Raw genomic sequence first — 25,183 nt, forward strand, 5'->3', positions numbered from 1 at the left:
CACTAACTCATTGTCACCCAGTTACATTGTGCGCTGTCTTATTAGATGCATTAACTGTTTTAATTGCAAATTAGTAATTTTTACAAATCACTCCTGCAATATATAGATGATAATTCTAAAAGATTAACAGTCATTATTGTCACTGTATGTACAAAATGTCCCGTCTTGTGATGTCTTGTATAGGTTTATTGTTTTTTAGCACATTTACTTAATTTAAATTGTTTAGAAGTATTTTGAGGATATTTCACAGAAGCATTATATTTAACTTATTTTAAGAACATTTAGGCTATATTTTTCTCCTTTTGTTAGAGTTCATGGAAAGACCAATACAATATCCCTTTCACACTGATGATAAACATATGAGGGACAATATTAGCAACTGTCTTGTAGGCAGAGGAGATTATTTTAACTAGGCATCATGTTCGGCAAGGACATTGTGTGCTGTACTGTTCCATGTTCTATGCTCCTGCATTCTGCACACTGCCAGCAGAGGGCACTCATTACACATCTCCAATCACTACTGTATATTATTGCAATCGTTCCTCTAAAAGTTATTCATATTTTAGGGATAGAAATTGTTTTTTCTTACACCAATCTTGGGTGTAAAACTGGCTCAGAGAGGGACATTTTGGGAGACTAGCGACCAGCAACACAAAGACCTAGAACCATTTGACCTGACTTGCTGTGTATATTTGGTGGGATGTACTTCTTTTTGATGTAGTCTAATTTCAGATTAAAAGTAGCAACCTGAATTTATTGGAAATATATTCTCTTCCCCCTGCCCTTCTCCATACATTAATATATGCTCTCCATACGATCGTGAAAATAAGGAACCCATGTGTTAGAATATCTGGCCCGACCCTTCTGCAGACTAATGGCACTAATGATACTAACGACAACCGTACAGAATTATGGTAAAACATAAGTGCAGCATATTATTCCTGATATTATATATATAGAAATATATAGAGAAATATTATATATAGTATATTGTCAAAAGCTTTTTGTCGCATGCTAACCAGTCAGCAGAAAGACTATACATGATTACAATTGAGCTGTCCACAGTGTGCAGATACATGATGAAGGCAATGACATTTAGTGCAAGATAAAGTCCAGTACAGTCTGACTAAAGATAGCTCGAAGGTCTTCAATGAGGTAGACAGTAGTTCAGGACCACTCTCTAGTTGGTGGTAAGATGGTTCAGTTGCCTGAAAATTGTCCCCAAAAATTAAATCCTGCAAATAAATTGGGCTACCTCCCAGTGCAGAGCAGAGGTCAGGTTGGTTAGGTGGGGGCTGCATGTGTCACTACAAACAGTACTTTACAAGATCAATTCAGGCCAAAAGATGCATTACAGTTGCACCTAGCTCCAATGTACTCTGGCTGGACTAGACTTGGTCCTGGGACTTAGCTTCAAGCTGCTGCAAGTGAATGGGCGGACAACCAGAAATCTAATGCCAAGGAGGCTGGAAGTAAATTAACCCCTTTCATCTACCACACATAACCTCGGTTCAATCCCAACCATCCTCCAGTTTGGACCTTCACGATAGACATAAGGCCAGGTTGCACATTCTATTGGTCCCTATTTTCATGAAGATACGAAATGGCGGTTGGGTGTGGGAGGTGGTGAATGTGGGACTTTAGAGCAAAGTTTTCCTATTTTCTCTAGAAACTAAACTGTATTAAAACTGTATTAAATAAAAGATTAGAAGATAACAAACATATACTGGCAGTCATTTTGTAATTAAAGGTAAAAGGACATTGCCATTTCTATTTTAAACCTTCGTCAGAACCAAGAACAAGAAGATCTCTAAAATTGAACAAAAATATAAAGGGTTAATAGTAAAAGTTGAGAGCTAATGAGTTTAATTACCAAAGTAGAAGCAAAGCTAACGAGGTTGTAATAGCCTGAGAATATTCTTGAGTTTTTGGTGAGATAAAGTAAAATGGCTTGAATTATTATTAAAAAATAGGCAGCATCAATAAAAGTCCATTAAAAAGACATTAGTAATAAGACTGGAAAATGGATTCAAACATCATGGAAGATTGAAGAGCAGAAAAATAGTTTGAAATGTAAATTAAAAGGGTAACATTGTTCTTGCAAGTGGGTATAGGTGTGTCCAGTGGTGGGATTGTATTATCAGTGGTTAGAGTGGTAAGGAGAGCCAAGCTGATGTAAGGAGAGCCAAGTTGATGTAAGGAGAGCCAAGTTAATGTAAGGAGAGCCAAGTTGATGTAAGGAGAGCCAAGTTAATGTAAGGAGCGCCAAGCTGATGTAAGGGCCAGTGAAGTGAAAGGTGGAAGTGTGGCTGATCAAATTCTTGACAATATGAAGGAGAAGAAGAGAAATTAAGCAGATGTGATTGACCCAGAAACAGGGAGATCTTAGCAAAGGAAATAAATTAAGTGCTTCTATGGAAATGACAGGCAATGGAGCAGCAACAGTACAGAGAGGGAAACAGAGAGAAGGGGTTAAATCTTGCAGAAAATGAGATGTAAATAGACAGAGAGCAGGAAGCATCATCACCAACATTGTGCACATATTGGAGAGCCAGAGAATAAGGCTAAAACTGGAATAGACTCAAATAATTCCCAAATGACAATTGTAGCTGCAAAATCTATGCATTCCTATAACTTTTATATGGAAAAGAGTGAATGGACCTGAAAGACTATTCTATTGCATAAAGACCTACAGTCAAGAGAGGAGTGGTTGCATTAAGTTGGGCATTGAAGAAGAAAGATCTGTCATTTTCTAATTGAAGTACCTTGTCATTCCTTGGCAGAGATGATCATTCTTTTTAACACAACAAATTCTCCCTCAATTTGAAATACATTAATTTCTATTGCAGTTGTTGCAGTGGGTGCTATTTCTATGTTCACCAGTTTTTAATACTCGCTTGAAATTTATCAGGAGTGGAATTGATCAGCAAACAATATGGGTTGTAATCAGGATTTGAGACAGGGGGTTGCAGGAGTGGTGCGGGTAGGGGGTCTTGGATGGGAGGACAGGTTGCATTTAGGGTGAAAGTGGAATTGGAGATAAAAAGGAAAGGTCAGTAGGGTTTGTGAGCATAAGGTCAACATTGGGTTGGGTATCCAATAAGGATTGGGGCTGAAGGCTGCAGGTGGGATGGTCAGGGCAGTGATCAGGGCCTTGCCTCAGGAGATTGAAGGCTTTCTGGAGGTAATTTCCTGAACAACGCTGTAAAATAGCATTGTTCAGGGAGTGAATATATTTTGACATGTTTCCTGAATCTGAGGTTGGGACAGTCCCAGTAATGTGATTAGTCTCGTTGAGTTTCCAGAATGTTGCAAAACAACCCAGAAATAATTATTCACACATTTGTGTCTGAAAATTTGCAGTTTCAATCGCATAGCATTGAAACCACTCTACACAATCATTGTTTTTTTAATGTTCTATCAATAATTTTTGCTATCTTTTCATTGTTTTGCTTGTTTTGTAGACACGCCCTTTTAGGATAAGCTAGGGTGGGATAATTTCCAAGAAATCCATAATGATGAGGCTCTAGGTTGAAACATGTTTATTTGAATTCTTGGGTTATTTTATTGCTTATCACTGGGTGGATTCATCATTTTATTTCATTTAATTGATCTACATGTTGAAACAGGTGCTGTTCACAAGCAAGCAAAAATAAATCACATGCATTTAAGCAGGAAAATTCATACTACTTGTAAAAGACATTAGTGAGGCTGCATTTGGAGTATTGTGTTCTGTTTTGGTCACCCTGTGGTAGAAAGGATGTCATTAAGCTGGGAATGCAGGGAGATTTTGTCAGGACTCAAAGGCCCGAGCTATAGAATGAGGTTGGGTAGGTTAGGATTTTAATCCTTGGAGTGCAGGAGGCTAAGAAATGATCTTAACTTATAGAAGTGTATAAAATTATGAGTGGAATAGATAGGATGAATGTCACAGAGCCTTTTACCCGGGGTAGGAGAATCAAAGAACAGGAATCAAATTCAGGGTGAGAGGATTAACATTTAATAGGAACCTGAGGGGTAACTTTTTCACTCAAAGGGTGGTGCTTATATGGAAGAAGTAGCCAGAGGTGATAGTTCATGCAGGTAATTTAACAGGTACACTTGGACAGGTACATTGATAAGAAAGCTTTGGAAGGATATGGGCCAAATGTGGGCAAATGGGACTAGTTTAGTTGGCATGGACGAGTTGGGCCGAAGGGCCTGTTTCCATGCTGTATGAGTTTATGACTGAATTTTCAGCATTGTAGCAGTTGATGAAAGTCATTTATGAAAATGTATGTATGAAGTTTCCTATGAGCTCCAAATATAATCAAACTGTAAATGTGTTCTTTATAAATACATTTACAGTGTAGTTATACTTGCTATACTGGGGAAGAATAGCCCTGTGCTTATTTCTCAGAACTAAGTGTGGTAGGGAGGGTATTCTGGATTTAAACCAAGCTGTGGCGCACCTCCCACCCATAACTGTTTTAGGATAATTAATTGTAGTTGGAATAACATCGTATCATTATAAATTCTATGTATGCTTTTGAGTCTTTTTATGTCTGTGTTAATATATAATACACAAGTAAATCAGGAATCCCCATCGTCATTGTGTGATGTTGTTTCTGATCATTAACCATTGTGCACTAAAACCGTATTCCTCTTACCCACCCCTCTAACGACAAATTATGCAGGGTGCCTCTGGCTTAGATGGACAGCCAGCACAGCGGGTGAGTTGGTCACATTTGTACTTTGTCCTTCCTTTTGACGATCTCCTTTCTGCTTGGTGAGGGGCAGTCCACGTGAGCTGGTTAACGTTCTGTGCTCATACCCCTCTCTTTCCTACTCACTACAGTCTCTGTGCATGCATCATTCACACTTCAGTGTCAGGCACTAGCAAGTCCCTTTGACTAACTTGCCCTTTCTCACTGCCCATTCCGTCCAGCGTTGCTCCAAGATAGAGTGAGGAAGGGAGACAATACTGAGTGTTGTAAATCCTCTGAACATTGTACGTTCTGAAAAGTCACATCAAGAGAGTGCAACCCATGCAATCACACTGTGCAGCAAATGAATCAAGTGTAGATCCAGGGAGGAAGCACCGACCGGGGCATTGTTATTTTAGCAGGCGCAAGCGTGTGATTTCACATGTGTGGCTGTGTCCATTCCCGCCAGGTTCGGTGGGTGATAGTCATAAAAGAATCATGATTGTCCCACAATAGAATCTCTGCAGGACCTTTGCTCTCCTCTTAGATTCTGTCTTGAATAAATGAACCAATAATAAAAGCCAGGATTAGAATACAGAATGTGTGAGGTTTGCTCTTCTGTAATCAATCTGATTGGCTCCGGTCACAGGGTGAATTTGTGGGCAAATGGGACTAGCTTAGTTGGCAATGGACACCGTCACAAGGTGATCGGAGCCGTCACAAGGTGAATTTGCTGCAAATGTTGTTGTCGGTCAGGTCAGTGGGTGTTGCATCTGCGAGGCAGGTCTCTGAACATCCTGACTGTAAAGGTACTTCCACGAGCGGTGCATGCATCAGGTCAGCACAAGTTGATAAAGTGATAAAGAGTGCAGTGGAAATGGGAAAAGAAAGGATAGTTGGTACTCTACCGACCCTGCCGGTTTGAAAATATATAAGAAGTGTGTAAGAAAGAACTGCAGATGCTGGTTTAAATCGAAAGTATACACAAAATGCTGGAGTAACTCAGCGGGACAGGCAGCATCTCTGGGGAGATGGAATGGGTGATGTTTCAGGTCGAGTCTGCAGAAGGGTCCTCGACCCGAAACGTCACCCATTCCGTCTCTCCAGAGATGCTGCCTATCCCGCTGAGTTACTCCAGCATTTTGTGTCTACAGTTTGAAAATGTACTTGTGTTGTTAATAGGATCAAGCGATGAGGCAGTTGTCATGGATGTGAGCAGTTTAATTTCCCCGTTATCCACCAGATATGACAGGCCTGTTGGTTTCTGACCACAACTAACTGTTCTCATTGTCTTCAAAGGGCATGGACGGTACTGTGGGGCCCGCAGGCCCAGCTGGTCCAAAGGGAGACAGAGTAAGTTGGCTGAATGTTTACAATGTCTTGCACAGATCAGTAAGGACTGTGTAATGTTTAGTGAGACATGCTTTGCTCAGTTGCTGATGATAATTATACCGCACAACCGGTAATATTAACATTTCCACGATGCGCTGATCTTTGATATTATTTGGTTTTTTTTTTTACATTTTCTCCTTTTCTGTTTGTTCCTCCTTTTTTCCCTCACTGAGTGTTTTCCAACTTGTGTTTGAGAAAGTTGGGCAACCCCTTTATAGTCCTTTAATATTTCCTTCCATTTTACAAACATCCACCAATATTTAACTTCCTGACTTTGCCATCTCATGTTCCCTGATCACTCTATAGCCACAGTCACTGATATTGATTGAGGGCATATTGAATCTTGTGTTCTTCTCGACTCACTTCCTTCCCTCAGCCCCAACTTTCATTCCTTCTGTGGCCATTCCCAGTTTTAAAAAACTCTGTCCCTGCTCATTCACTTCCATACATTCAATATCACAATGATTTGTTCTCCATTTGTTATCCACCAAGACCTTGGTTCTACCTATGGTCCTAATTCCTTCTGAGACAATGAGTCTCCCTCACCCTGGATGTGCTCCTGGTACAGCTGTCATTATCTCCACTCTTCAATCCCTGGGACATGTACAGAATGTACATAGCTGGCGGTTGGTTCAGCCAGTCACCACTCGATCCAGTCTAACAACGGGGAGCAATTCCAGGTCCATTGGTGAAATTTGCTCATTATTCCAGGAAGATGTTGAAAAGATAAATGTAATCTCTAGTTTTGTTCTTCCACTGTATCTGTCTTCTTCAACATTTATCTCCCTTCGGCAAGTGTAAGGAGCACATGGACTTCATCGGGATGAGATTAAGGCCATCCGGCCAACTTCTCTTGCTGCTCCCCTCCCTCCCTCTAACAGAGGGAACTAAGTTCCTTTTCTTCCAGGTGGTGTTTGACATTGAGGAGTACTAGAGACACAATAGGCTGCAGATGCTGAAATCTTGAGCTACAAGCAAAGTGATGGAGGAAACCAATGGGTCAGAAAGCATCTGTGGAAGGAAATGGACAGGCGGTGTTTAGAGTCTGGAACCCTTCTTTAGACTGAAGAAGGGTCTCGACCCATTCCTTCTCTCCAGAGATGCTGTCTGTCCCGCTGAGTTGATCTAGCAATTTGTATCTCCCTTCTTTAGACTGATGTCTGTCCATTTGCATTCCCATATGATGCCTGCCTATCTGAGTTCCTCCAGCACATTGATTTTTGATTGAGGAGTACAGATTCATCAAGTGGTGGGTTATATTTTTGCCCATGCTCGATCTGATACATTGCGGGCTCTGGAGCCAATGTTGAGGACATCCAGGTTGTGGACCATGTGGATGGGGGGTCCATCCTGCTGGTGGAACAGGGAGCACACGGGGAATATGATGGAAGAGTCCAAACACATGGAATTGGAATGTATGATTCTGATGGTTAGGTTGTTACTTGACTGATTCATGGGATCCACCTTTCAATTTATACACCAGTCAGAAGATTGGAAGGAGGAATTTGCAAGGTTATTGAGGCTGAGAGTGACCTTGTATTGTGCAAATTTGAACCGGGTTGATACCGGGTGTTCATCTGATTTTATTCTTTCCCAGCAAATGCTTTATTCTCCTCAGCTACTAAAGAAGTGTCTATAAGCAACCACTGTTAGTCAGCATTCAGGCACAGGCATTTAAGTAGCAAGTAATAACTGCACCACAAAGGTACCAGGCAATAACCATCTCCAGCAACTGACAGTCCTGACCCAACCCCTGCAAATCACTGGCTATACTCTGTCCAAATTGCCGACCGTCAATATCCTAAAAATCAACAATGACCAGAATCTCAACTGGATGAACACGGGGATTCACTCTCTGCTAAAGTCCAGATCCGAGGCTTCCAATCCTGCACTGTACAAGGAGGCCAAGTATCATCTACTTAAAGCTATCAGAGATGTCAAGAGAGATTTCCAAAACAGGCTGGAGGCTCAATTCAATCAAGTGGCTGCTAGGCAAACATTACAGGACATAAAAAGCACTAAGCTCAACCAAGAGAGATGCATCACAGGCGACAAACCAAAATCTGGGTTGGATCCAAGATCTTTCACAATACTTCTCTCTCAGATGAGCTTAATACCTTCTACGATAAACAAAACTCCAACAAGGCGTGTTCCTTTCACCCCCTCCCCCATTCTCCACGGACTCTGTCCCACATATCTCAGTGAGATGTCTCGAGAATCAGAGGACATAGGTGTAAGGTGAGGGGGGAAAGATTTAATAGGAACCCGAGGGGTAACTTTTTCACACAAAGGGTGGTGGGTGTATCTGAGGAGCTGCCGGAGGAGGTAGTTGAGGCAGGTAATATCACAGCATTTAAGAAACATTTGGACAGGTTCATGGATAGGAAAGGTTTAGAGAGATATGGGCCAAATGCAGACAGGTGGGACTAGTGCAGACGGGAGACTCACGTAAGATGGCCAGCCCGGTTAATGTTCTGAAATCGTGCGGCAATCAATTGGCCACAGTTTTCGCCTCACTTTCAACCTCTCAATTCAACAGTTTTCAATTCCCATTTACCTCCATTATTCCAGTCCACAAAAAAAAACAAAGTGATCTGTCTCAAATAGACCTCTCCAGTGATGGTTTTCATTTCAGCACTTAATTGCCAATCACCGCTGTGGGTGCTCTGACCTCTGTGCACCCACTTTCTAAACTTTGCTGCATTTGTCAGTTTCCAGCTCTGTCACACCTAAAGACATTAAAACCATTTACTAATACTTTTTTCTTGCAAATGATTTATTTTATTTTATAAAATAGTGCACTACAGTGGCGCAGTTGCTCCAGAGACCCAGGTTCGATCCTGACCTCAGGCGTTGTTTGTTCTCCCCATGACCGCACGTAGTTTCTCCGGGTCCTTTGATTTCCCCCCACATTCCAAAAACATGCTGGTTTGTAGGTTAATTGGCTTCTGTAAATTCCCCCTAGTGTGTAGGGTACGAAAGTGGGATAACATAGAACTAGTGTCTAGTCGATCGATGGTCGGCGTGGACTCGGTGGGCCTAAAGGCCTATTTCCACGTTGTATCTCTAAACTAAAATAAACTAATCCCTAAACTACATTAAATATATTAAAATTGTTGTTATTTCAGGGAGAAAAAGGAGGTGTTGGTAACCCTGGGACTAGAGGACCGACAGGTTTGCCTGTAAGTAAATGTAGTTCCACATGTGGAAGCAAACACCAAAGTGTACAGCACTATTAACGTCACGATTACTAGTGGCTTGGGAAAGAGTTCAAGCGCATTTTATCTGCTCTGTGGCTTGAATTTGCACGTTGACAGCCGTGACAGATGTCAAAAGTTTGGGTTCTTATTGGTCCATTGAGCTCTGACGGTAAAGTACAGAGACAAGCTCACTCTTGTCATCATGTAGACTTTTTCAACTGGAGGTTTTCCAATTAGTTAAAGCTAAATGAGACCTTGCTTATACAAACCAACAGATTGACAGTGCTGTGCTGGGATCACTACAGGCCGCTGACTGGAGGAGATCAGGGAATTCTGTACAGTTTTAATCCAAAGTGAATATTTAATTGCCTGGCATATTTTATTAGAAGAGCCATACTCGTGAACTAATCCCACATTGGCAATATGATGCCAGTGTTTAGTAGCTGAAATACTATAGGCTGTAAGCTAACACCCTTGATGCGGGAATAGAAAGAAGTTTTCACAATATCCCACACACTCTTGCAACTGATACATACTGCCGGAGGTAAATAAACCAATAAATAAATAATAAATAAACTGATAAATAATGCAGCAGGTTCACTTTGGTTTGGATATGGCAAAAGCCCACTAAAGCAAGACGATAGCGACCAAATCGCGTTTAAAAGTATAATAACATTGACCAGGCCACCACAGATAATTGCCCAGCTCTTCCTCAAAATAATGCCTTGGAATCATCGGCACCTGCCTCAGGGAGATAACGGAGCTTCATTTTAACGTGGATGTGTGACTGGTGGAACATACGGTTTGTTAAGTTGAAGCTATGATGAGATTTTAGTCATGCAGAATAAATTTTAATTTGAACTGTAAAATCTGGCTGGATGAGAAACGGGCTCAATGTTAGGTAGGATACAGACATCAGTGCTTTATGGAACAGGAGGAGCTGTCAAAGTTCAGGTGAACTTTAGAGCTGCAGCTGAGATAAGTTCAGGGACTTAATGTGGAATTTGTGCAAAACATGAGTCGGTCCATGGAACGAATTTGTCATTTATATGCTGAAAATGATTGTGATAAGTAGACTGTTGATATATAGATTATATGTCAAACTTTGTTATTGGTATTGGTTTATTATTGTCACGTGTATCGAGATAATGGTGAAAAGCTTTGCTTGGCTGCTATCCAATTTAGTCATACTATATACGAGTACAGTCAAGTCATTTACAATTACTTCAACAAGTAGTGCAAAGACAAGTGCAGAATATAATGTTACAGCATTGTAGTGCTACAGTTACAGAGAAAGAGCTATTTTGAAAAAAAGCAATGTCTGCAATGAGGCTGGTTGGAAGACAGGAGTACACCCTTGTTTATGAGCTGTTCTTCAATCTGATGGTGTATACTTTCAAGATTTTATATCTAGTGCCAGGAGAAGGGAGACGAGGGAATGAGTGTGATAAAAAATGATCTTGAATTATGTTCATCAGTCTAAATAAGGGTCCCGACCCAAAATGCCATCTGTCCATTTCCCCCACAGACGCTACCTAACCTGCTGAGTTCATCCAGGGTTTTTTTTTGCTCAGGTTTCCAGCATCTGCAGTTTCTTGCATCTCATTGAGGATGGTAGCTGCTTTCCCAAGGCAGCATGAAGTGTAGATGAAGTTCATGGGGGAGAGATTCATTTATGTGATGACCTGGGCTCCATCCACTACTCTCTGCAATTTCTTGCAGTCTCAGACAGAGTGTGTACAAGTGGGCAATCAACAAGTTGTCGGAACTCTCTCCACCAGAAGCAGCAATCCCAGACTGATATTGAACTGCAATCTGCAACTGTGTTTGGGGCAGACGGATGTGGCTCCCAATGCGCCTTATATTGGAACATACCCACTACAGTGTGTGCAAGGACAGTGTGTGAGAGGAATTGTGAGTGGTTCTGCAACGGTGCTGTGCAAAATCTTCAGAGAGTTACTCTTCTCTTGTCAAGGCACTGAATATAGAAACATACGTAGCAATAGGAGCTGTCAACTTTTGGCCCCTTGAACTGACTCTACCATTCAGTATAGTTGTGGCTGATTCAGTACCCAGTTGCAGCATTCCCACAACCCATGATCTCCCCTCGCCTGAAGAACAATATCTAACTCCTTCTTGAATATGTTTATTGAGTTGACTTCAACTGCTTTCTGTACAAAGAATTTCACTGCTTCACTCTATTTGAGAAGAAATGTCACCTCACCACCATCTTAACTAGCGTTACCCCTTTAGACTGGAACACCAGGTCCTGGACTCAGTAGCATCCTGTCTACATTGAAACGGTTCAGTCTGGTTCGATCTTTGTAGATTTCTAACAGATTCCATCTTTTTCTTCTAAACTTGAGTGCATATAAGCCAAATTGGCCCACTATCTTTCTGTGTATCACTTAATCGGTCGAGTGAATCCTTGCTTAAATCTCTCCATCACTTCACGTTCATAAGTTCTAGGTGCAGAATTAGGCCATTCGGCCCATTAAGACTATGCCATTCAATCATGGCTGATCTATCTTCCCCTCTCAACCCCATTCTCCTGCCTTCTCCCCATAACCCCTGCCATCCCTTACGAATCAAGAATCTGTCAATCTCCACCTTAGAATTATCCATTAACTTGGCCTCCACAGTCGTCTGTGGCAATAAATTCTACAGATTCACCACCCTCTGACTAAAGAAATTCCTCTTCATCTCCTTTCTAAAGATACATCCTTTTATTCTGAGGATATGGCCTCTGGTCCTAGACTCTCCCACCTGTGGAAACATCCTCTCCATATTCACTCTGTCGAGGGCTTTCACCAATGAAGTCCCCCCTTATTCTTTTAAACTCCAGCGAGTACAGGTCCAGTGCCTTCAAACGCTCATCATATGTTAACCCAATCTTCTCTGTGATCATTCTGGGATCAATCTCGTAAACCTCCACTAGACCCTCTCCAATGCTAGCACGTCCTTCCTCAGATATGGGGCCCAAAACGGCTTACAATATTCCAAATGCAGTCTGACCAATGCCTTATAGAGTCTCAGCATTAGATCCCTGTTTTTGTATTCTAGCCCTCCTAAAATAAATGCTAGCATTGCCTATGCACATCCTTCCTTGAATAAGGAACCCAAAGCCGCCCACACAAAACTCAAAGTGCCTCACCAATACCTGTATAATTCCAGCAAGACATCCCTCTGCTCAAATTCTCCTGCTGCAAATAACAATATATAATTTTCTTTCTTAACCACCCGCAGCATTGACAGCGTACTTGCATCAACTGGTGTGCAAGGGCTCCCAGGTCTTGTTGCATGACTCCCTTTTCCCAATCTATTGTTGCCATTTATCTCCCATCCCATTATTGTTACTGATTCATTTTATCTGTCCACTCCTTCGAACTGTCCAAATCAACCTGCAATTCTAAATCTAAATTTCACTATACACCAGATCAAGAACAAGAGATCAAGAACAAGAAATCAAGATCAAGAATGGTATTTTTGTCATGTGCACCAGATATTAATCAAAACAATGAAATTCTTACTTGGTGCAGCTTTGCAGGCACATTAGATGCAACAACAACGCATACTACACAACAAATTATCGGTTATCCTATGAAAACTAGACCATGATCGTGCAACATCTATCTATATATATATATAAAACTCAAATCAGTCCGCCTGCAGTACGGATCCCTTCCTGCCTTTAGATTCGTTGACGGCTGCTCCTTCCTCAGCTTCCAACACACTTCGAAACAATGTTGCAAGACAGGAACACTGAACTTTTCACTGCTGCAGCAGGCAGGGATTTTTTTTAAAGAGGCAGGGCAGTGCTGGAATCTTACTTTTGAGAACGGCTTCAGTTCCATTGGAGGAGACGGGTGCATGGTGGAATATTGGGTTGGGGGATCACACCATTGGGGGAGCAGACCCAACGGGTCTGCACTTGGTCTAGTATATATAAAACTCAAATCCGTCCGCCGTCCGCCTGCAGTACGGATCCCTTCCTGCCTTTTGATTCGTTGACGGCTGCTCCTTCCTATCAGCTTCCAACACACTTCGAAACAAAGTTGCAAGACAGGAACACTGAACTTTTCACTGCTGCAGCAGGCAGGGGAGGTGCAATTGAGGGAGGCAGGGGAGTGCTGGAAACTTACATTTGGCAACGGCTTCAATTCCATTGGAGGAGACGGGTGCATGGTGGAATATTGGGTTGGGGGAATCACACCATTGGGGGAGCAGACCCAACGGGTCTGCACTTGGTCTAGTCAAACTATAAAGAGTTCGTAGTGGTTCAGGCCTGAGATAGGGTTATAGTTAAGATGTTTCAAAAACCTGTTAATTACAGGGAGGAAGCTGTTCTTGAACGAGTTCTTGAATCACACAAGGGAGAGTTTATCTTTCCAGGGAATTTCTTTGGAAATTGCTATGTCAATCATTATATATTTGTTGTTCTTTGATAGGGCCTTGATGGAGATCCAGGGCTAGATGTAAGTCTTATTTCCTTTATACTCTGTTTCTGTCTGTCTTGTATTCACAGGATACCAATTTTGTCCACTTCGAGAGTGTTTTATTGTCATGTCCCAGATAGAACTATGACATTTAGTTAATTGAGAACAGCAGAATATATAATAGTTTTTTTTATTGAAATTTCAAATTTGTATTGTTTTATTTGTTGATTTCAAATTATTTAAATATTAAATATTCCCATTTGGTATCCTGCTAATAATGCGAAAATGCAGGGGTAAGCAACAAAGCAGATTCCAGGTGCCAGAAATTTGACAAACGTTGAAACATTAAAATGATTGGGTTTGTTTCCACCGGAAAGAGGAAATTTGGTGAGCTGTCCTGAATGATAAGATTTATTCAAGCAAAACATGCAAGTTGTAGACCAGTGGCAGAGCAGTTAGTACCAACTCACAGTTTAGTTTAGTTTAGTTTAGTTTAGTTTAGAGATACAGGGCGGAAACAGACCCTTCGGCCCATCGAGTCCACACTGACCAGCGATCCCCACACTTTAACAATTGTTACACTACACCAAGACAATTAACTTTAAAACCTGTATGTCTTTGGACTGTGTTTCTATGTTTCCACCTCGGAGAAAACCCATGTGGTCATGGGGAGAACGTACAAACGCCATACAGACAGCACCCATAGTCAGAATCAAACCCAGGTCTCCGGTGCTGCAAGCGTCGTAAGGCAACATCTCTACCGCGGCGCCACCGTGCTGAGAGACCAAGAGATCTAGAGACATGATTTTCAGCCTAACCTTGGGTTCTGTGTGTGTGGAGTTTATATGTTTACTCATTCTCCCTCTAGTGCTCCTGCTTCCTCCCCACCCAAAGAAGTGCTGGTTGGTTAATGGGTTACTGTAAATTATCACTCAGAGTCGGCTCGTGGCAAAACAAATCAAAGAGGAAATTATGGTTGTACAAGAGGGAGAACAATTGGCAGCGGAACAGAGAGAGAAGAGATGGGGAATTGGATTGCTGTCCTGGCAACTGACATGGACCCTAGGATCAAATAGATTCCTTCAAGGTTGAAAATATAACATATTTGATGTTATATATTCATATTGAATAGATTCATATTTTCTACCATATTCAATAAAAAGCAGGAAGTTAGGAGTAATTAGCAAGAAGAAAATGAGACTGACAACTTTTGTATGTCAAATTTTGAGTGGATTGTAAATACAAACTAAATATAAATAATTTGAGATTGTAATGTTATTATTTTTTCCAAGATCCAATTTAAAATCTATCCAATCATTATTGATAACTTTTGTGCCTTTCAGGGATTTTCCGGTCCGAAAGGAGATAGAGGAGAGAGGGGAGAAAAGGTGATGTTGCAAAGATGTTTTTTAATGCTCGCCATCATCTAGATGTCTGTTTATATTGTCGATTGAAGTGGATCCGTGAGCATGAAACCAAGATGCACAGAGCTCCAGTATTCCTTTTGGAGTTGCCCTGCATTTAGCATGATATCATGAGAAAAATAACATTCATAACTCTATAAATGTCTGTGGCCACACAAATTCAATCAAACATGGTGAGGTAGAGTTCGGAAACACGATGCAAATAGTGCTCATCACAATTAATCTTCGCAGGGCATTTCCTATTTCATCTCAAAATCATTAAAGGTCATTTTCAATGTCATGTAGAAAAGCGAATAAAACATGGGGGCAAAGAATGTTAATACCCCTGTACATTCATTCTTAACTTTCATACATTAAGCAGAAAGCTTGCTGGGGGCAAAGGTAGTGATGGAAGTATTATAACTTGGTTCGTCATTTTGCTATTATTTTTATCTGAATCATAAGCCTAACATTGGGATATACATCTCTCTTTAGTGTGGAAGCCAGCTTATTTGTCTTTGAGTTTAGAGCAGTTATCTTTAGTTAGTGAATTGTCTGTGGCAATTATCAAGTTCAATTGGTGACTGTATTCCAGGAGGCTAATGGAGTTTGAGTCATATTCCAATGCTCCACCTACTGGATGGAGCGAAGGCAACTGTTTGCATGAGGATGAATTTGAGGATTGGACGTATTGTCTAGTTCGCCGAGTTGGATTTTGCAGTCAGCGGCGCTCAAAGCTGCCCACAAAGGTCCGGTGATTCAATGATCTTTGTAACAATCAATAGGAAAGTGTCAGTGAGTTTGTGATCCGGGCTTTGGGAATACAAGCCTGTGCCCAATGAGAGATAGAATCAGTTGGTTGGGCAAGTAGAGACCAGTACCATTGTGGGCGAAGGAGGAAAGAATGTAAAAAATGAGCGTAAAACATGCTACGTGAGGAACTCAGTGGATAAAGAAGCAGGAGTGTGGTGGAAAGGAATTGGCAATGTTTCGGGTGTGAGAGTGGAGAGGGAAGATAGTCAGTATAAAAAGGAAAGGGAGAGGGGGGACACATAAATGATAAGTGGAGGGAGGAGGTGTAAAAGATGATGAGCGGCGGAGGGAGGGGAAGGGGTGAAGTTCAGAGACTGGGGCAGGCGATTGATTGGTGCAAGCAAACCAAAAAGAAAGCCAATGGAGCCAGGTGCGGGGAGGGGAGGGTAGGAGAAGTTGGAGGCAGTCAATAATGAACTTCCCTTAGTTGTGTCTCAGACCAGAGTTTTTAGATTGCACTGAAGAAATACAGTGACCAAGAAGCTTTGCAAGGGGTGTGTTGGCATTTGATGTCCATCTGACACTGAAATCACATCAAGCACACAGGCACGGCTCACATTAAGAAGTGTAAAAATATCCCAAAATAAACTTCATCAGATTTCACTCCAGAAAAATGCATTTTAAATCACAGAGCTTCTCAGTAAACAGTTACTCAATTATATTACTAGATTGTTTATTCATCAGTGTTTTTTTAAAGGAAATAATCGAGTATAAAATTAGCTCTTTGGTCCAAAGTAGATGTCCACTACAATGTTACCAGTAACTCGTGCAAAAAAAAGTCCATGGAGGGTCAGCAAATCACTGGCAGTGTCTGCAGGGTTTCCACATCAAACCACATATTTGTGCCATCTTTAAATCACTGTCGATGATGGGTAATGTTGCTTTCACTGTCCTTACAACAGAAAAACCCACCCCTTCTTTGATTAAGATTGAAGGGTTTTTTTAATTGATTAACCTTCCCACCCAAGGTGAAATTCCTGTTGCTCATACCTCACTTGATTATGGAAAATTGGCTTCCGAATAAAAAACCCCAAAGATATCTTGTCTTTGACTAAATTGAACATTGGAGCGACCTTTGCCCCAGTTTTATCTTTTCTTAGGTTTAGAAATGATGGTTTAGAAACACAGTAAAGCAGACAGACAACCCCTGTTGTTTCTCACCAACGAGAAGATGTGTCCGGGATTATCTCCGATCTGATGCTTCTATAGTCAGTCATTTCAAACTATTCAATCATTGGTTTTGCAGCAATTGGGTTCGATTTCCTTATTATTTGATTGCTGCAACTTTTGATTTGTTTAGAGTTACAGGGTCCTTGCTTTGATGGGCACATGATAAGTTTGTGATAGCACACAAAAAAATGAAATTGGTGTTGGAAAGTAGGTGACTGGGCCGGATAACAAGGAATACTGAAGCCTCTATCATTTGGATTTTGAACACTGATGTTTAGAAATGTTAATCTAGAGAGCATGTATTATATAGCATGCGAGCTATTCATCCATAGTTTCACTGAGCTGTCATCGATAACAGCATGAGATAAGTCTTCACCATACTCCGGCCAGGAAACACTGTAGATTGAATAATTTATATCCATCCAGAGCTCTTCAATGGACTGCATGTACTATTGATTCACAGATTTCCTATTAATTAATGTATATGAGCTCTCTTGTAGATTGCATGAGTTTTCCAATTTATGTAAACGATGTCTAAAATCCATTTACATGAGCCTTGAAATTGGCATTATCATACGATGGATAGTCATATGGCATTCCTCTGCACATTCGGTGTTAGCCTGGATATTTGTTTTCATTATCATATGAATGAACTGCTCCTTTAAAAATATGTGGAGGGGAATGCCACATCGGCAAAGCAATGCATTGATGTGACTAACTGCGTACACTACAGACTGTAAACTGTAGCATCTATCGCAAGCAACTCTTTGCTCTGCAATGTATGTCATGCATCACTTGTGGACGATGTAAGGCTGATCGAGTGCATGTCGTTGGCCTGGAGCCCCACAAGCTGGCAGTACATATACGGGGCTAGTGGGCAGTGTTGCCCCAGCTTTATGATATGTGTTGCAAGATCGTGAAGCTGTCGCCACGAGCATGTACTCAGGAAGTTGGCCCTCATGTGCTATCCATTGACTGCACTCCTCCTTAAATGTATGAGCTATCCAGCAGTGATTTTTCTAGGGTCATGATCAGGCCGTTTCACTGACAGACAACTGAAGTCATGCCATATTAATTGGAAAAACCAATAATTACTGAAATTACTGGACCAGCAAATTGGTTTTATGAAGTAATCATACAAACATATAGCTTAATACACGCCACTTTAGAAGATTCAACAAGTAAAATATCAAATGCTTAATGAAGATTTTATAAAAACACAACACACCTCTCTGATTGACCAAGTGTCATGTATACAGCTGCACTTTATTTCCTGAGGATGTGTACTGTCCACATTAGTCTGATTTTCACATCGTTGGATATCTTATAACTTGAGGAGGTCTGTGCTCAGTTTATATGAATAACTATAATTGACTGCCATTTTGCATTCAGCTGCACAACTAATTGCATTGTTTCTCGTCGGCTGAGGCAGTGTCCTTTTCCCTTTGCCAAGGCAGAACCCTCGATTGGGGACAGTGATCACTGGCTGCAGAATAAATGATTGCTGCAGCATATCACCAAGTCTCTGTGTGGCAGATTTCTGCCAAGTTACTAAGGGCATTCCTAGGCAAACGCAAATGGCCACTTCCTCTTTTGAGATTATTTTTAAGTGCTTGTTATTCCTGTTGCTCATATTGAAGCATGTTTCTCTTTCCTGGAGGTGCCTACCCTTCTCCTTCCCACTCTGCCCCATGAAACTCCAGCCAATTCATTTCCACCTCTGGTCCTGCCCCATCCTTTATCTTTTTACTCCTTAATTTGACCACTCTAATAAATTAGAGTTGAAGTTTTACCTCTTTCCGAATATAACTCACTCCCTTGTGTTCCTGCAACCACACTAATTCCCCTTTTCTAATAGCATCCCTTATCCTCACTGCAATCCTTTATCCCTTATAACCAACCAACATATTTCTGGCTTTAAATACTATTACTCTTTTATTGTTTAATTATTATCATTCAAATTGGTGGACGTCATGTACATGTAGCAATGTCTGAATTCACAAAACTTTTCTTTTTGACCAAACCATTGTGTCCACAGGGGGAAAAGGGAAAGAAAGGCAAAAAAGGGCCTAAGGGGGAGAAAGGAGAACAGGGTGCCCCTGGATTAGATGCACCTTGCCCATTGGTATGTCTCTGCTGTGTACTGGTAATCAGATGAAAAGCCAAGCAAAAGGGAGAGGCAGATTCTGTTCCAACATTCCTCAGATGTATAAAGAAGCAAAACTACTTCAACCAAATTTATATGACAATTTGATTAAACAATTGACTAAACTTGCCATAAACCCTGGTACCTTGTGGCAATCTGGTCACAGGGATGACAAGATTTGCTCCATGTGTGTGACGAGGGTTTTGGTCCCACCACACTCACCACAAACCAAATATTTAGACGTTTACACATTTTGGAAGCGTCTGATTTTGGAGATGAAAAGTACTACAAAAATTGGTCTTTGATTACATCTCTGATTTGTGTTTGGAAAAATGTTACAAAGTGAGATTTGCTTCTTAAAGTAGGCACTAATAAGTGCAAAATCAGAAGAAATATTAAGACAGAGCCTCGTGTCATGGAAACCCCTCTGTGCACACGCTGCCTATGGAATCAGTAGCTGCTTCTCTCTCCTGTTTATAAAATGTCAAGTGTTGGCCTCACCGCAGGCAGAGCAGTTCGTTGTCAATAACAATGCAAGTTAATTTCAATAAACAGGGACTCCGCGGCAATAAGGGGGAAAAAGGGGAGCCAGGTCAGCCTGGTCTGGATGGGCTGGATGCCCCTTGCCAATTGGTACAGTATTCTTTTTCCTACCAACCCTGCATGCAATCTTTAATTAGGCAACCTGCAAAAATGCAAAGTAATAGTCTGATCCTCTTTGCAGTATAGGCTTAATGCACGTGCATGAATAAACCTTCCTTCAGCTAACAAATCCTGATGCAAGAGGAGTGTGCTTTTTATTTACTTACAGAACAATATATCTCTTTTGCTGTATGATGTGATAGTTATTGAATTCTCTCTAGCTTATCGCTGAGGAAGTTGGAGGAAATAAGCAATTAATACATTACAAGTGTTTATTAAATTATTACCCTGCATCAGGAAACTCAAACTGGTCTTTATTAGTGAAAATGCCTGCATGGCAATGGAATTCAATTAGTACAGAATTTGATACAACTGCAAACTAAGACCCAATGGGAGATATTTAACTGCTCTTCCCAATGAGCGGCAGAAGAGGGCCGGTGGTTAAATTGATAGACCTGTGAAATATGTCCAGCAGAGCGGAGCTCTGTCCATGCACTGTAAATATACAAACACAAGTCTCTCTCCTCACAAGCAGAGTACTAACACAAACACAGCAGTCAGCGGAACTCACTCACTACTGGCTGTACTTCCTGCTTTCCAGCTGACAATCTCGGTACTTCCAGCTGAGTTGCTTGGGCCTTCTCTTTAAGGAATGGTTAATCAAAAGACTTGACTAGAATTCGCTGCAGGACCAAAACAAAGTCCGCTTTCATAGCATATGAGAAGGAACTACAGATACTGGTTTAAACCGAAGATAGACACAAAAAGCAGGAGTAACTCAGCGGGACAGGCAGCGTCTCTGGAGAGAAGGAATGGGTGACGTTTCGGGTCAAAACCCATCTTCAGACTCAAGAAGGGACTTGACCCGAAACGTCACCCATTCCTTCTCTCCAGAGTTAAGTTACTGTCAATTCCTTCTGTCCCGCTGAGTTACTCCAACTTGTTGTGTCCTCTTTCATAGACCATCTGTCTCCTCCCAAGTTCATAAACGCAAGCACAGACGGCTGAAACATCCATTGGAAATCAAAGCAAAAAGTGGTTTAATTTAGTAGATATATTCCATATTAACAGCAGAAGTAAAGTTTTCAAAAAGCCAGGTGATTTTTTTCCAAAGATTTATAAAAAGGAATTAATGTTGCTCCAGCCTGTTCAGGGGTTGGAAGCATTTCAAAGTGCTTTGATGAAGAATTTTCATTTGTGTTGAATACCTGGAAAAATAGGAGGCTTGAGGGAGGTGGTAGAGAAAAGAAACATTTTGAAATTATGTGCTATGAGCAATATGAAAGATTGCAGCATATTTTGGTGTCCTGACATAATATTCTCTTCCACTTGTATTTGACCGATCTTGCTTACTTAACACTTCTCAACCTTTTGGCAACACCAGTTGTAACAAGCAATGCCTTCCTTCAACTCAGCCATTCCAAGCTTCTACTAGTAACCCTCACTGAATATTAACATCACGTCAGGCAACTGGCTTACCTTAACAAATTGCAGTTACTCCAAAAGAATTCAACTTTTTGATGTTAAAAACCCATGTTGCTTCCAAAACCCTTCTTCGCTTTTAATACAATCTTTGTTTCATTTGTGAAATAAAATGCATAACCAGATAAACCCTTTACCTCCATTGTACCAATAGGGCAAACTTTATAATGTCAGATATTTAGTTGGGAAAATATAAATAATGAAATATCATTGATGTAACTTTTTACACAAAAATATTTTCAACTGATCAATCACAATGAATAATATTTTGATGGGACTACTTCTAAAAAACAAGAATGAAAATAGAACCATAAGGAGGGGTAGATATCTGAAAACTCTGGTATATTACTTTTGTTTCATTCACAGTTCTGACATGTTCAGTCCAGTGAAAAATGTTAGATCATAAATGAAATGTGTTACTGTGCATGATTATATTCTCTTTGAATTTTAATGTTGATTTTAATTCTTGAAGCCAAATCTTGGAAATGTCATTTCTAGCCACCATGTTGATGTCAATAGAGAAATTTCCAATTGGTAATAAGGTTACTGGAGCTCTCTTAATGATGATTTCGAAAAGTGATTTAAAAATTATAAATTTGATTTAACTATATAGCAGCAACACCTTGTAGTTGTCATATTAAACCATGCTCCCACCGAATCAGAATGACTGTACACGGGGCTATTAATGATAATTGTGTATAATGAATGATGATATTTGAACATGACAAGTTCTACTGTACAATTTTAAAAGCCATGTAAAAATATTTTTGCAGTATCATAGTACACATTGCAAATAGAATAGTATGACATAAATCCCAAATGCTGACATTTACCAGTGTAGCTATATGATTGCAGAGACATCTGAGGTAGATGGTATCTGTTTATCTGAATGGTAATTTGAATACCACCGTACCTTAATTGGTACACGTGACAATAAAAGACCTTTGATCACGTGTGATAGAATGTTAAGAACTAATGGAGACATCTACACTGCAGAGACGCTTCCCATATCTGGGCGTTTGTTAGATGATACTGAGTAAAGCCTCCTGTGTCACTTTCCAGGGATTACATAATCCTTCTCATTTCCCTGGAATGAATCCCATATATTCAAAGTAGGGATATATAAGCAGCCAGGCAACAAATTCCAGTGATGTAATTCTCTGATCATCAAAGCACTGTAGAAGTAGTTGCAATATGGTTACCGATTCTGGTGCCAGGCAAGCATTCTGCTTGAGACTTGTGTTACTGCAAGCCTTTATGAAGACATAACATTTCAGCCTTTCTTTCGATACAAGCCACTTCTAGTGAGAATCCCACTCATGCGCAGATGAGAAGACAGTTCTTCACCCAGACAATGAATAATCTTTGGAAGAGGGCAGTGTAGTTTCAGCCATTGGGGATGTCAGGAATGAGAGTTTTTACAATAAATATTAAGAGGTCTTTGCTGGGAATTGGCTCCAAAAAGTTGTGAAGCAGTCTATGTTTTTGAGGGACATACATCTCATGGACCTTCGTGATAGAAAGTGATTGTGGAGAGACCATCCAGTGAACAGAACAATAATAACTAGAGCTTGGCTTAAGAATGCTTTTGCAGTAAGGCTACTGGCAATGAGGTTGAGGGATTATGGGGTCAGTATCGGAAAGCAGCACAGAACTGAAAGATCAGTGCTGATAAATGGCAAATCGGGCACAAAGGAACAAAGGGTTTCGGCCCGAAACGTTGCCTATTTCCGTAGTCTGAAGAAGGGTTTCGGTCCAAAACGTCGCCTATTTCCTTCGCTACATAGGTGCTGCCTCACCCGCTGAGTTTCTCCAGCATTTTTGTCTACAAAGGACCAAATAGCCTATTCCTGCTTCTAATGGTTATTTTATTAGCTAACCAAACATCCGGGCCATTTAAACTCAGTAGTAAGACTATCGACTGATATCTATTATAAACCTATGGACTCCAACAGCGATCTGGAATACACTTCTTCCCACCCTGCCTCCTGAAAAGATTCCATCCCCTACTCCCAATTCCTCTATATAGGCCGCATTTGTGCCCAAGATGAGGTGTTCCATACCAGGTCACTTGAGATGTCCTCATTCCTTCTCCCATCATATATGGGTCACTCACCAGGCCCTCCTAGATATCCCACATCTCCACTCTTGTTCCCTCTCCCCCCAGTCGCAACAGGGACAGATTTCCCCTAATCCTCACCTTTCACCCCATCAGCCATCACATACAGCACATAATCCTCCGACATTTTCGCCACCTCCAACGGGATCCCACCAGCAGCCATAACTTCCCGCCTCCACCCCTTTCCGTTTTTCACAGAGATCGTTCCCTCGGCAACTCTCCGGTAAACAACTCGTCCCTCCCCTCCAAAACTACCCCTTCCCCAGGTACTTTCCCTGCAACCGCAGGAGATGCAACACCTGTCCCTATACCACCTCTCTTGACTCCGTCCAAGGACCCCAAAATACTTTTCAGGTGCGGCAGAGGTTCACTTGCATCTCCCCCAACCTCAACGAATGTATTCGCGGTTCCAGTTGTGAACTCCTATATATCGGCGAGACCAAGTGCAGGCCTGACGTTCGTTTTGCTGAACATCTCCGCTCAGTCCACCTAAACCTACCTGATCTCCCGGTTACTAAACACTTTAACTCCCCCTCCCATTCCCACACTGACCTTTCTGCCCTGGGCCTCCTCCATTGTCAGAGTGAGGCCCAGCACAAATTGGAGGAACAGCGCCTCGTATTTCGCTTGGGCAGCTTACACCCCAGCAGTATGAATATTGACCTCTAACTTCAAGTAACCCTTGGTTTCACGCTCTCTCCATCCCACGTCCTTCCCAGTTCTTCGACCAGCTTGACTATCCCCGATTACATTTTATCTCTGTATGTTTTGTTGCCACCGTCTCCTAGCTAACAAAGATCTATTCTACATTTTCCTTGACCTTCATTTCTATTGAGGCCTCGTTTTCAAACCTTACACTTCCTTATCTCTGTGTCTCCCTCTCCCCTGACCCTCAGTCTGAAGAAGGGTCTCGACCCGAAACATCACCCATTCCTTCTTTCCAGAGATGCTACCTGTCCCGCTGAGTTACTCCAGCATTTTGTGTACATTTTCGGTGTAAACCAGCATCTGCAGTTCCTTCCTACACAGGTATGACAATCCCCCAGGTAGAGCAAGATTGATCAAGGTGCAGTGGAAAGTGTGGCATCCAATTTATGACAGGGGGACGTTGCATTTCCTACATGTACATGTAATTTCCACATGGATTTTCCAGATCTCTCGCCACTTTTGTAATGTTTCTGACAGCCTTCAATTAGAGGTACAATTAGAAATTGAGAGAGCTCTAGGCCAGCCTATTATCCATTAGGTGTTAGTACTGGCCCTCTTTTAATGCATGAGAATCCTACAGTAAATTAGAAAACTGCATACCATCTAAGTAAAAGTATAATAAACATAAGCGGAAGCATCCATTCACCCTATAAAACTCATGGTTCAGCTATAAATTGATTCATGATTGTTTTTCTCACAGTTTAAATCATCTAATAATGAATGTTCATGAGATAACTTTTGCATTCATATTAATTCACTCGCAGGGTGTAGACAGCGCAAGCATGACCAGCATTTCTTCCATATCCCTTGGAAAGGTACACAAAGTGCTGGAGTAACTCAGTGGGTCAGGCAGCATCTCTGAAGAACATGGATGGGTGACGTTCGAGTCGGAATCCTTCTTCAGACTGAAAGAAGGGTCCCTATGTCACCTATGCTGCCTATCCTATGGAGTTACTCCAGCACTTTGAGTCCATTTGTGGTTCATTG

At 41.3% G+C, this 25,183-nt stretch overlaps 1 protein-coding gene across 1 annotated transcript in view; it reads left to right on the forward strand.

The window, feature by feature from the left end:
• LOC129712534 (collagen alpha-1(XXV) chain) overlaps positions 1 to 25,183 on the forward strand; it is a 628,211-nt gene that overhangs the window by 591,377 nt on the left and 11,651 nt on the right. Inside the window, exons 29-34 of the mRNA XM_055661434.1 lie at positions 4,677 to 4,712; positions 5,985 to 6,038; positions 9,206 to 9,259; positions 13,726 to 13,752; positions 15,057 to 15,101; positions 19,138 to 19,224. Of these exons, the coding sequence (XP_055517409.1) occupies positions 4,677 to 4,712; positions 5,985 to 6,038; positions 9,206 to 9,259; positions 13,726 to 13,752; positions 15,057 to 15,101; positions 19,138 to 19,224 (303 nt within the window). The remainder of the gene's footprint in view (positions 1 to 4,676; positions 4,713 to 5,984; positions 6,039 to 9,205; positions 9,260 to 13,725; positions 13,753 to 15,056; positions 15,102 to 19,137; positions 19,225 to 25,183) is intronic.

The sequence above is a fragment of the Leucoraja erinacea genome, chromosome 1 (genome assembly GCF_028641065.1).
Source record: "Leucoraja erinacea ecotype New England chromosome 1, Leri_hhj_1, whole genome shotgun sequence".
In the NCBI taxonomy this organism is placed as follows: domain Eukaryota; kingdom Metazoa; phylum Chordata; class Chondrichthyes; order Rajiformes; family Rajidae; genus Leucoraja; species Leucoraja erinaceus.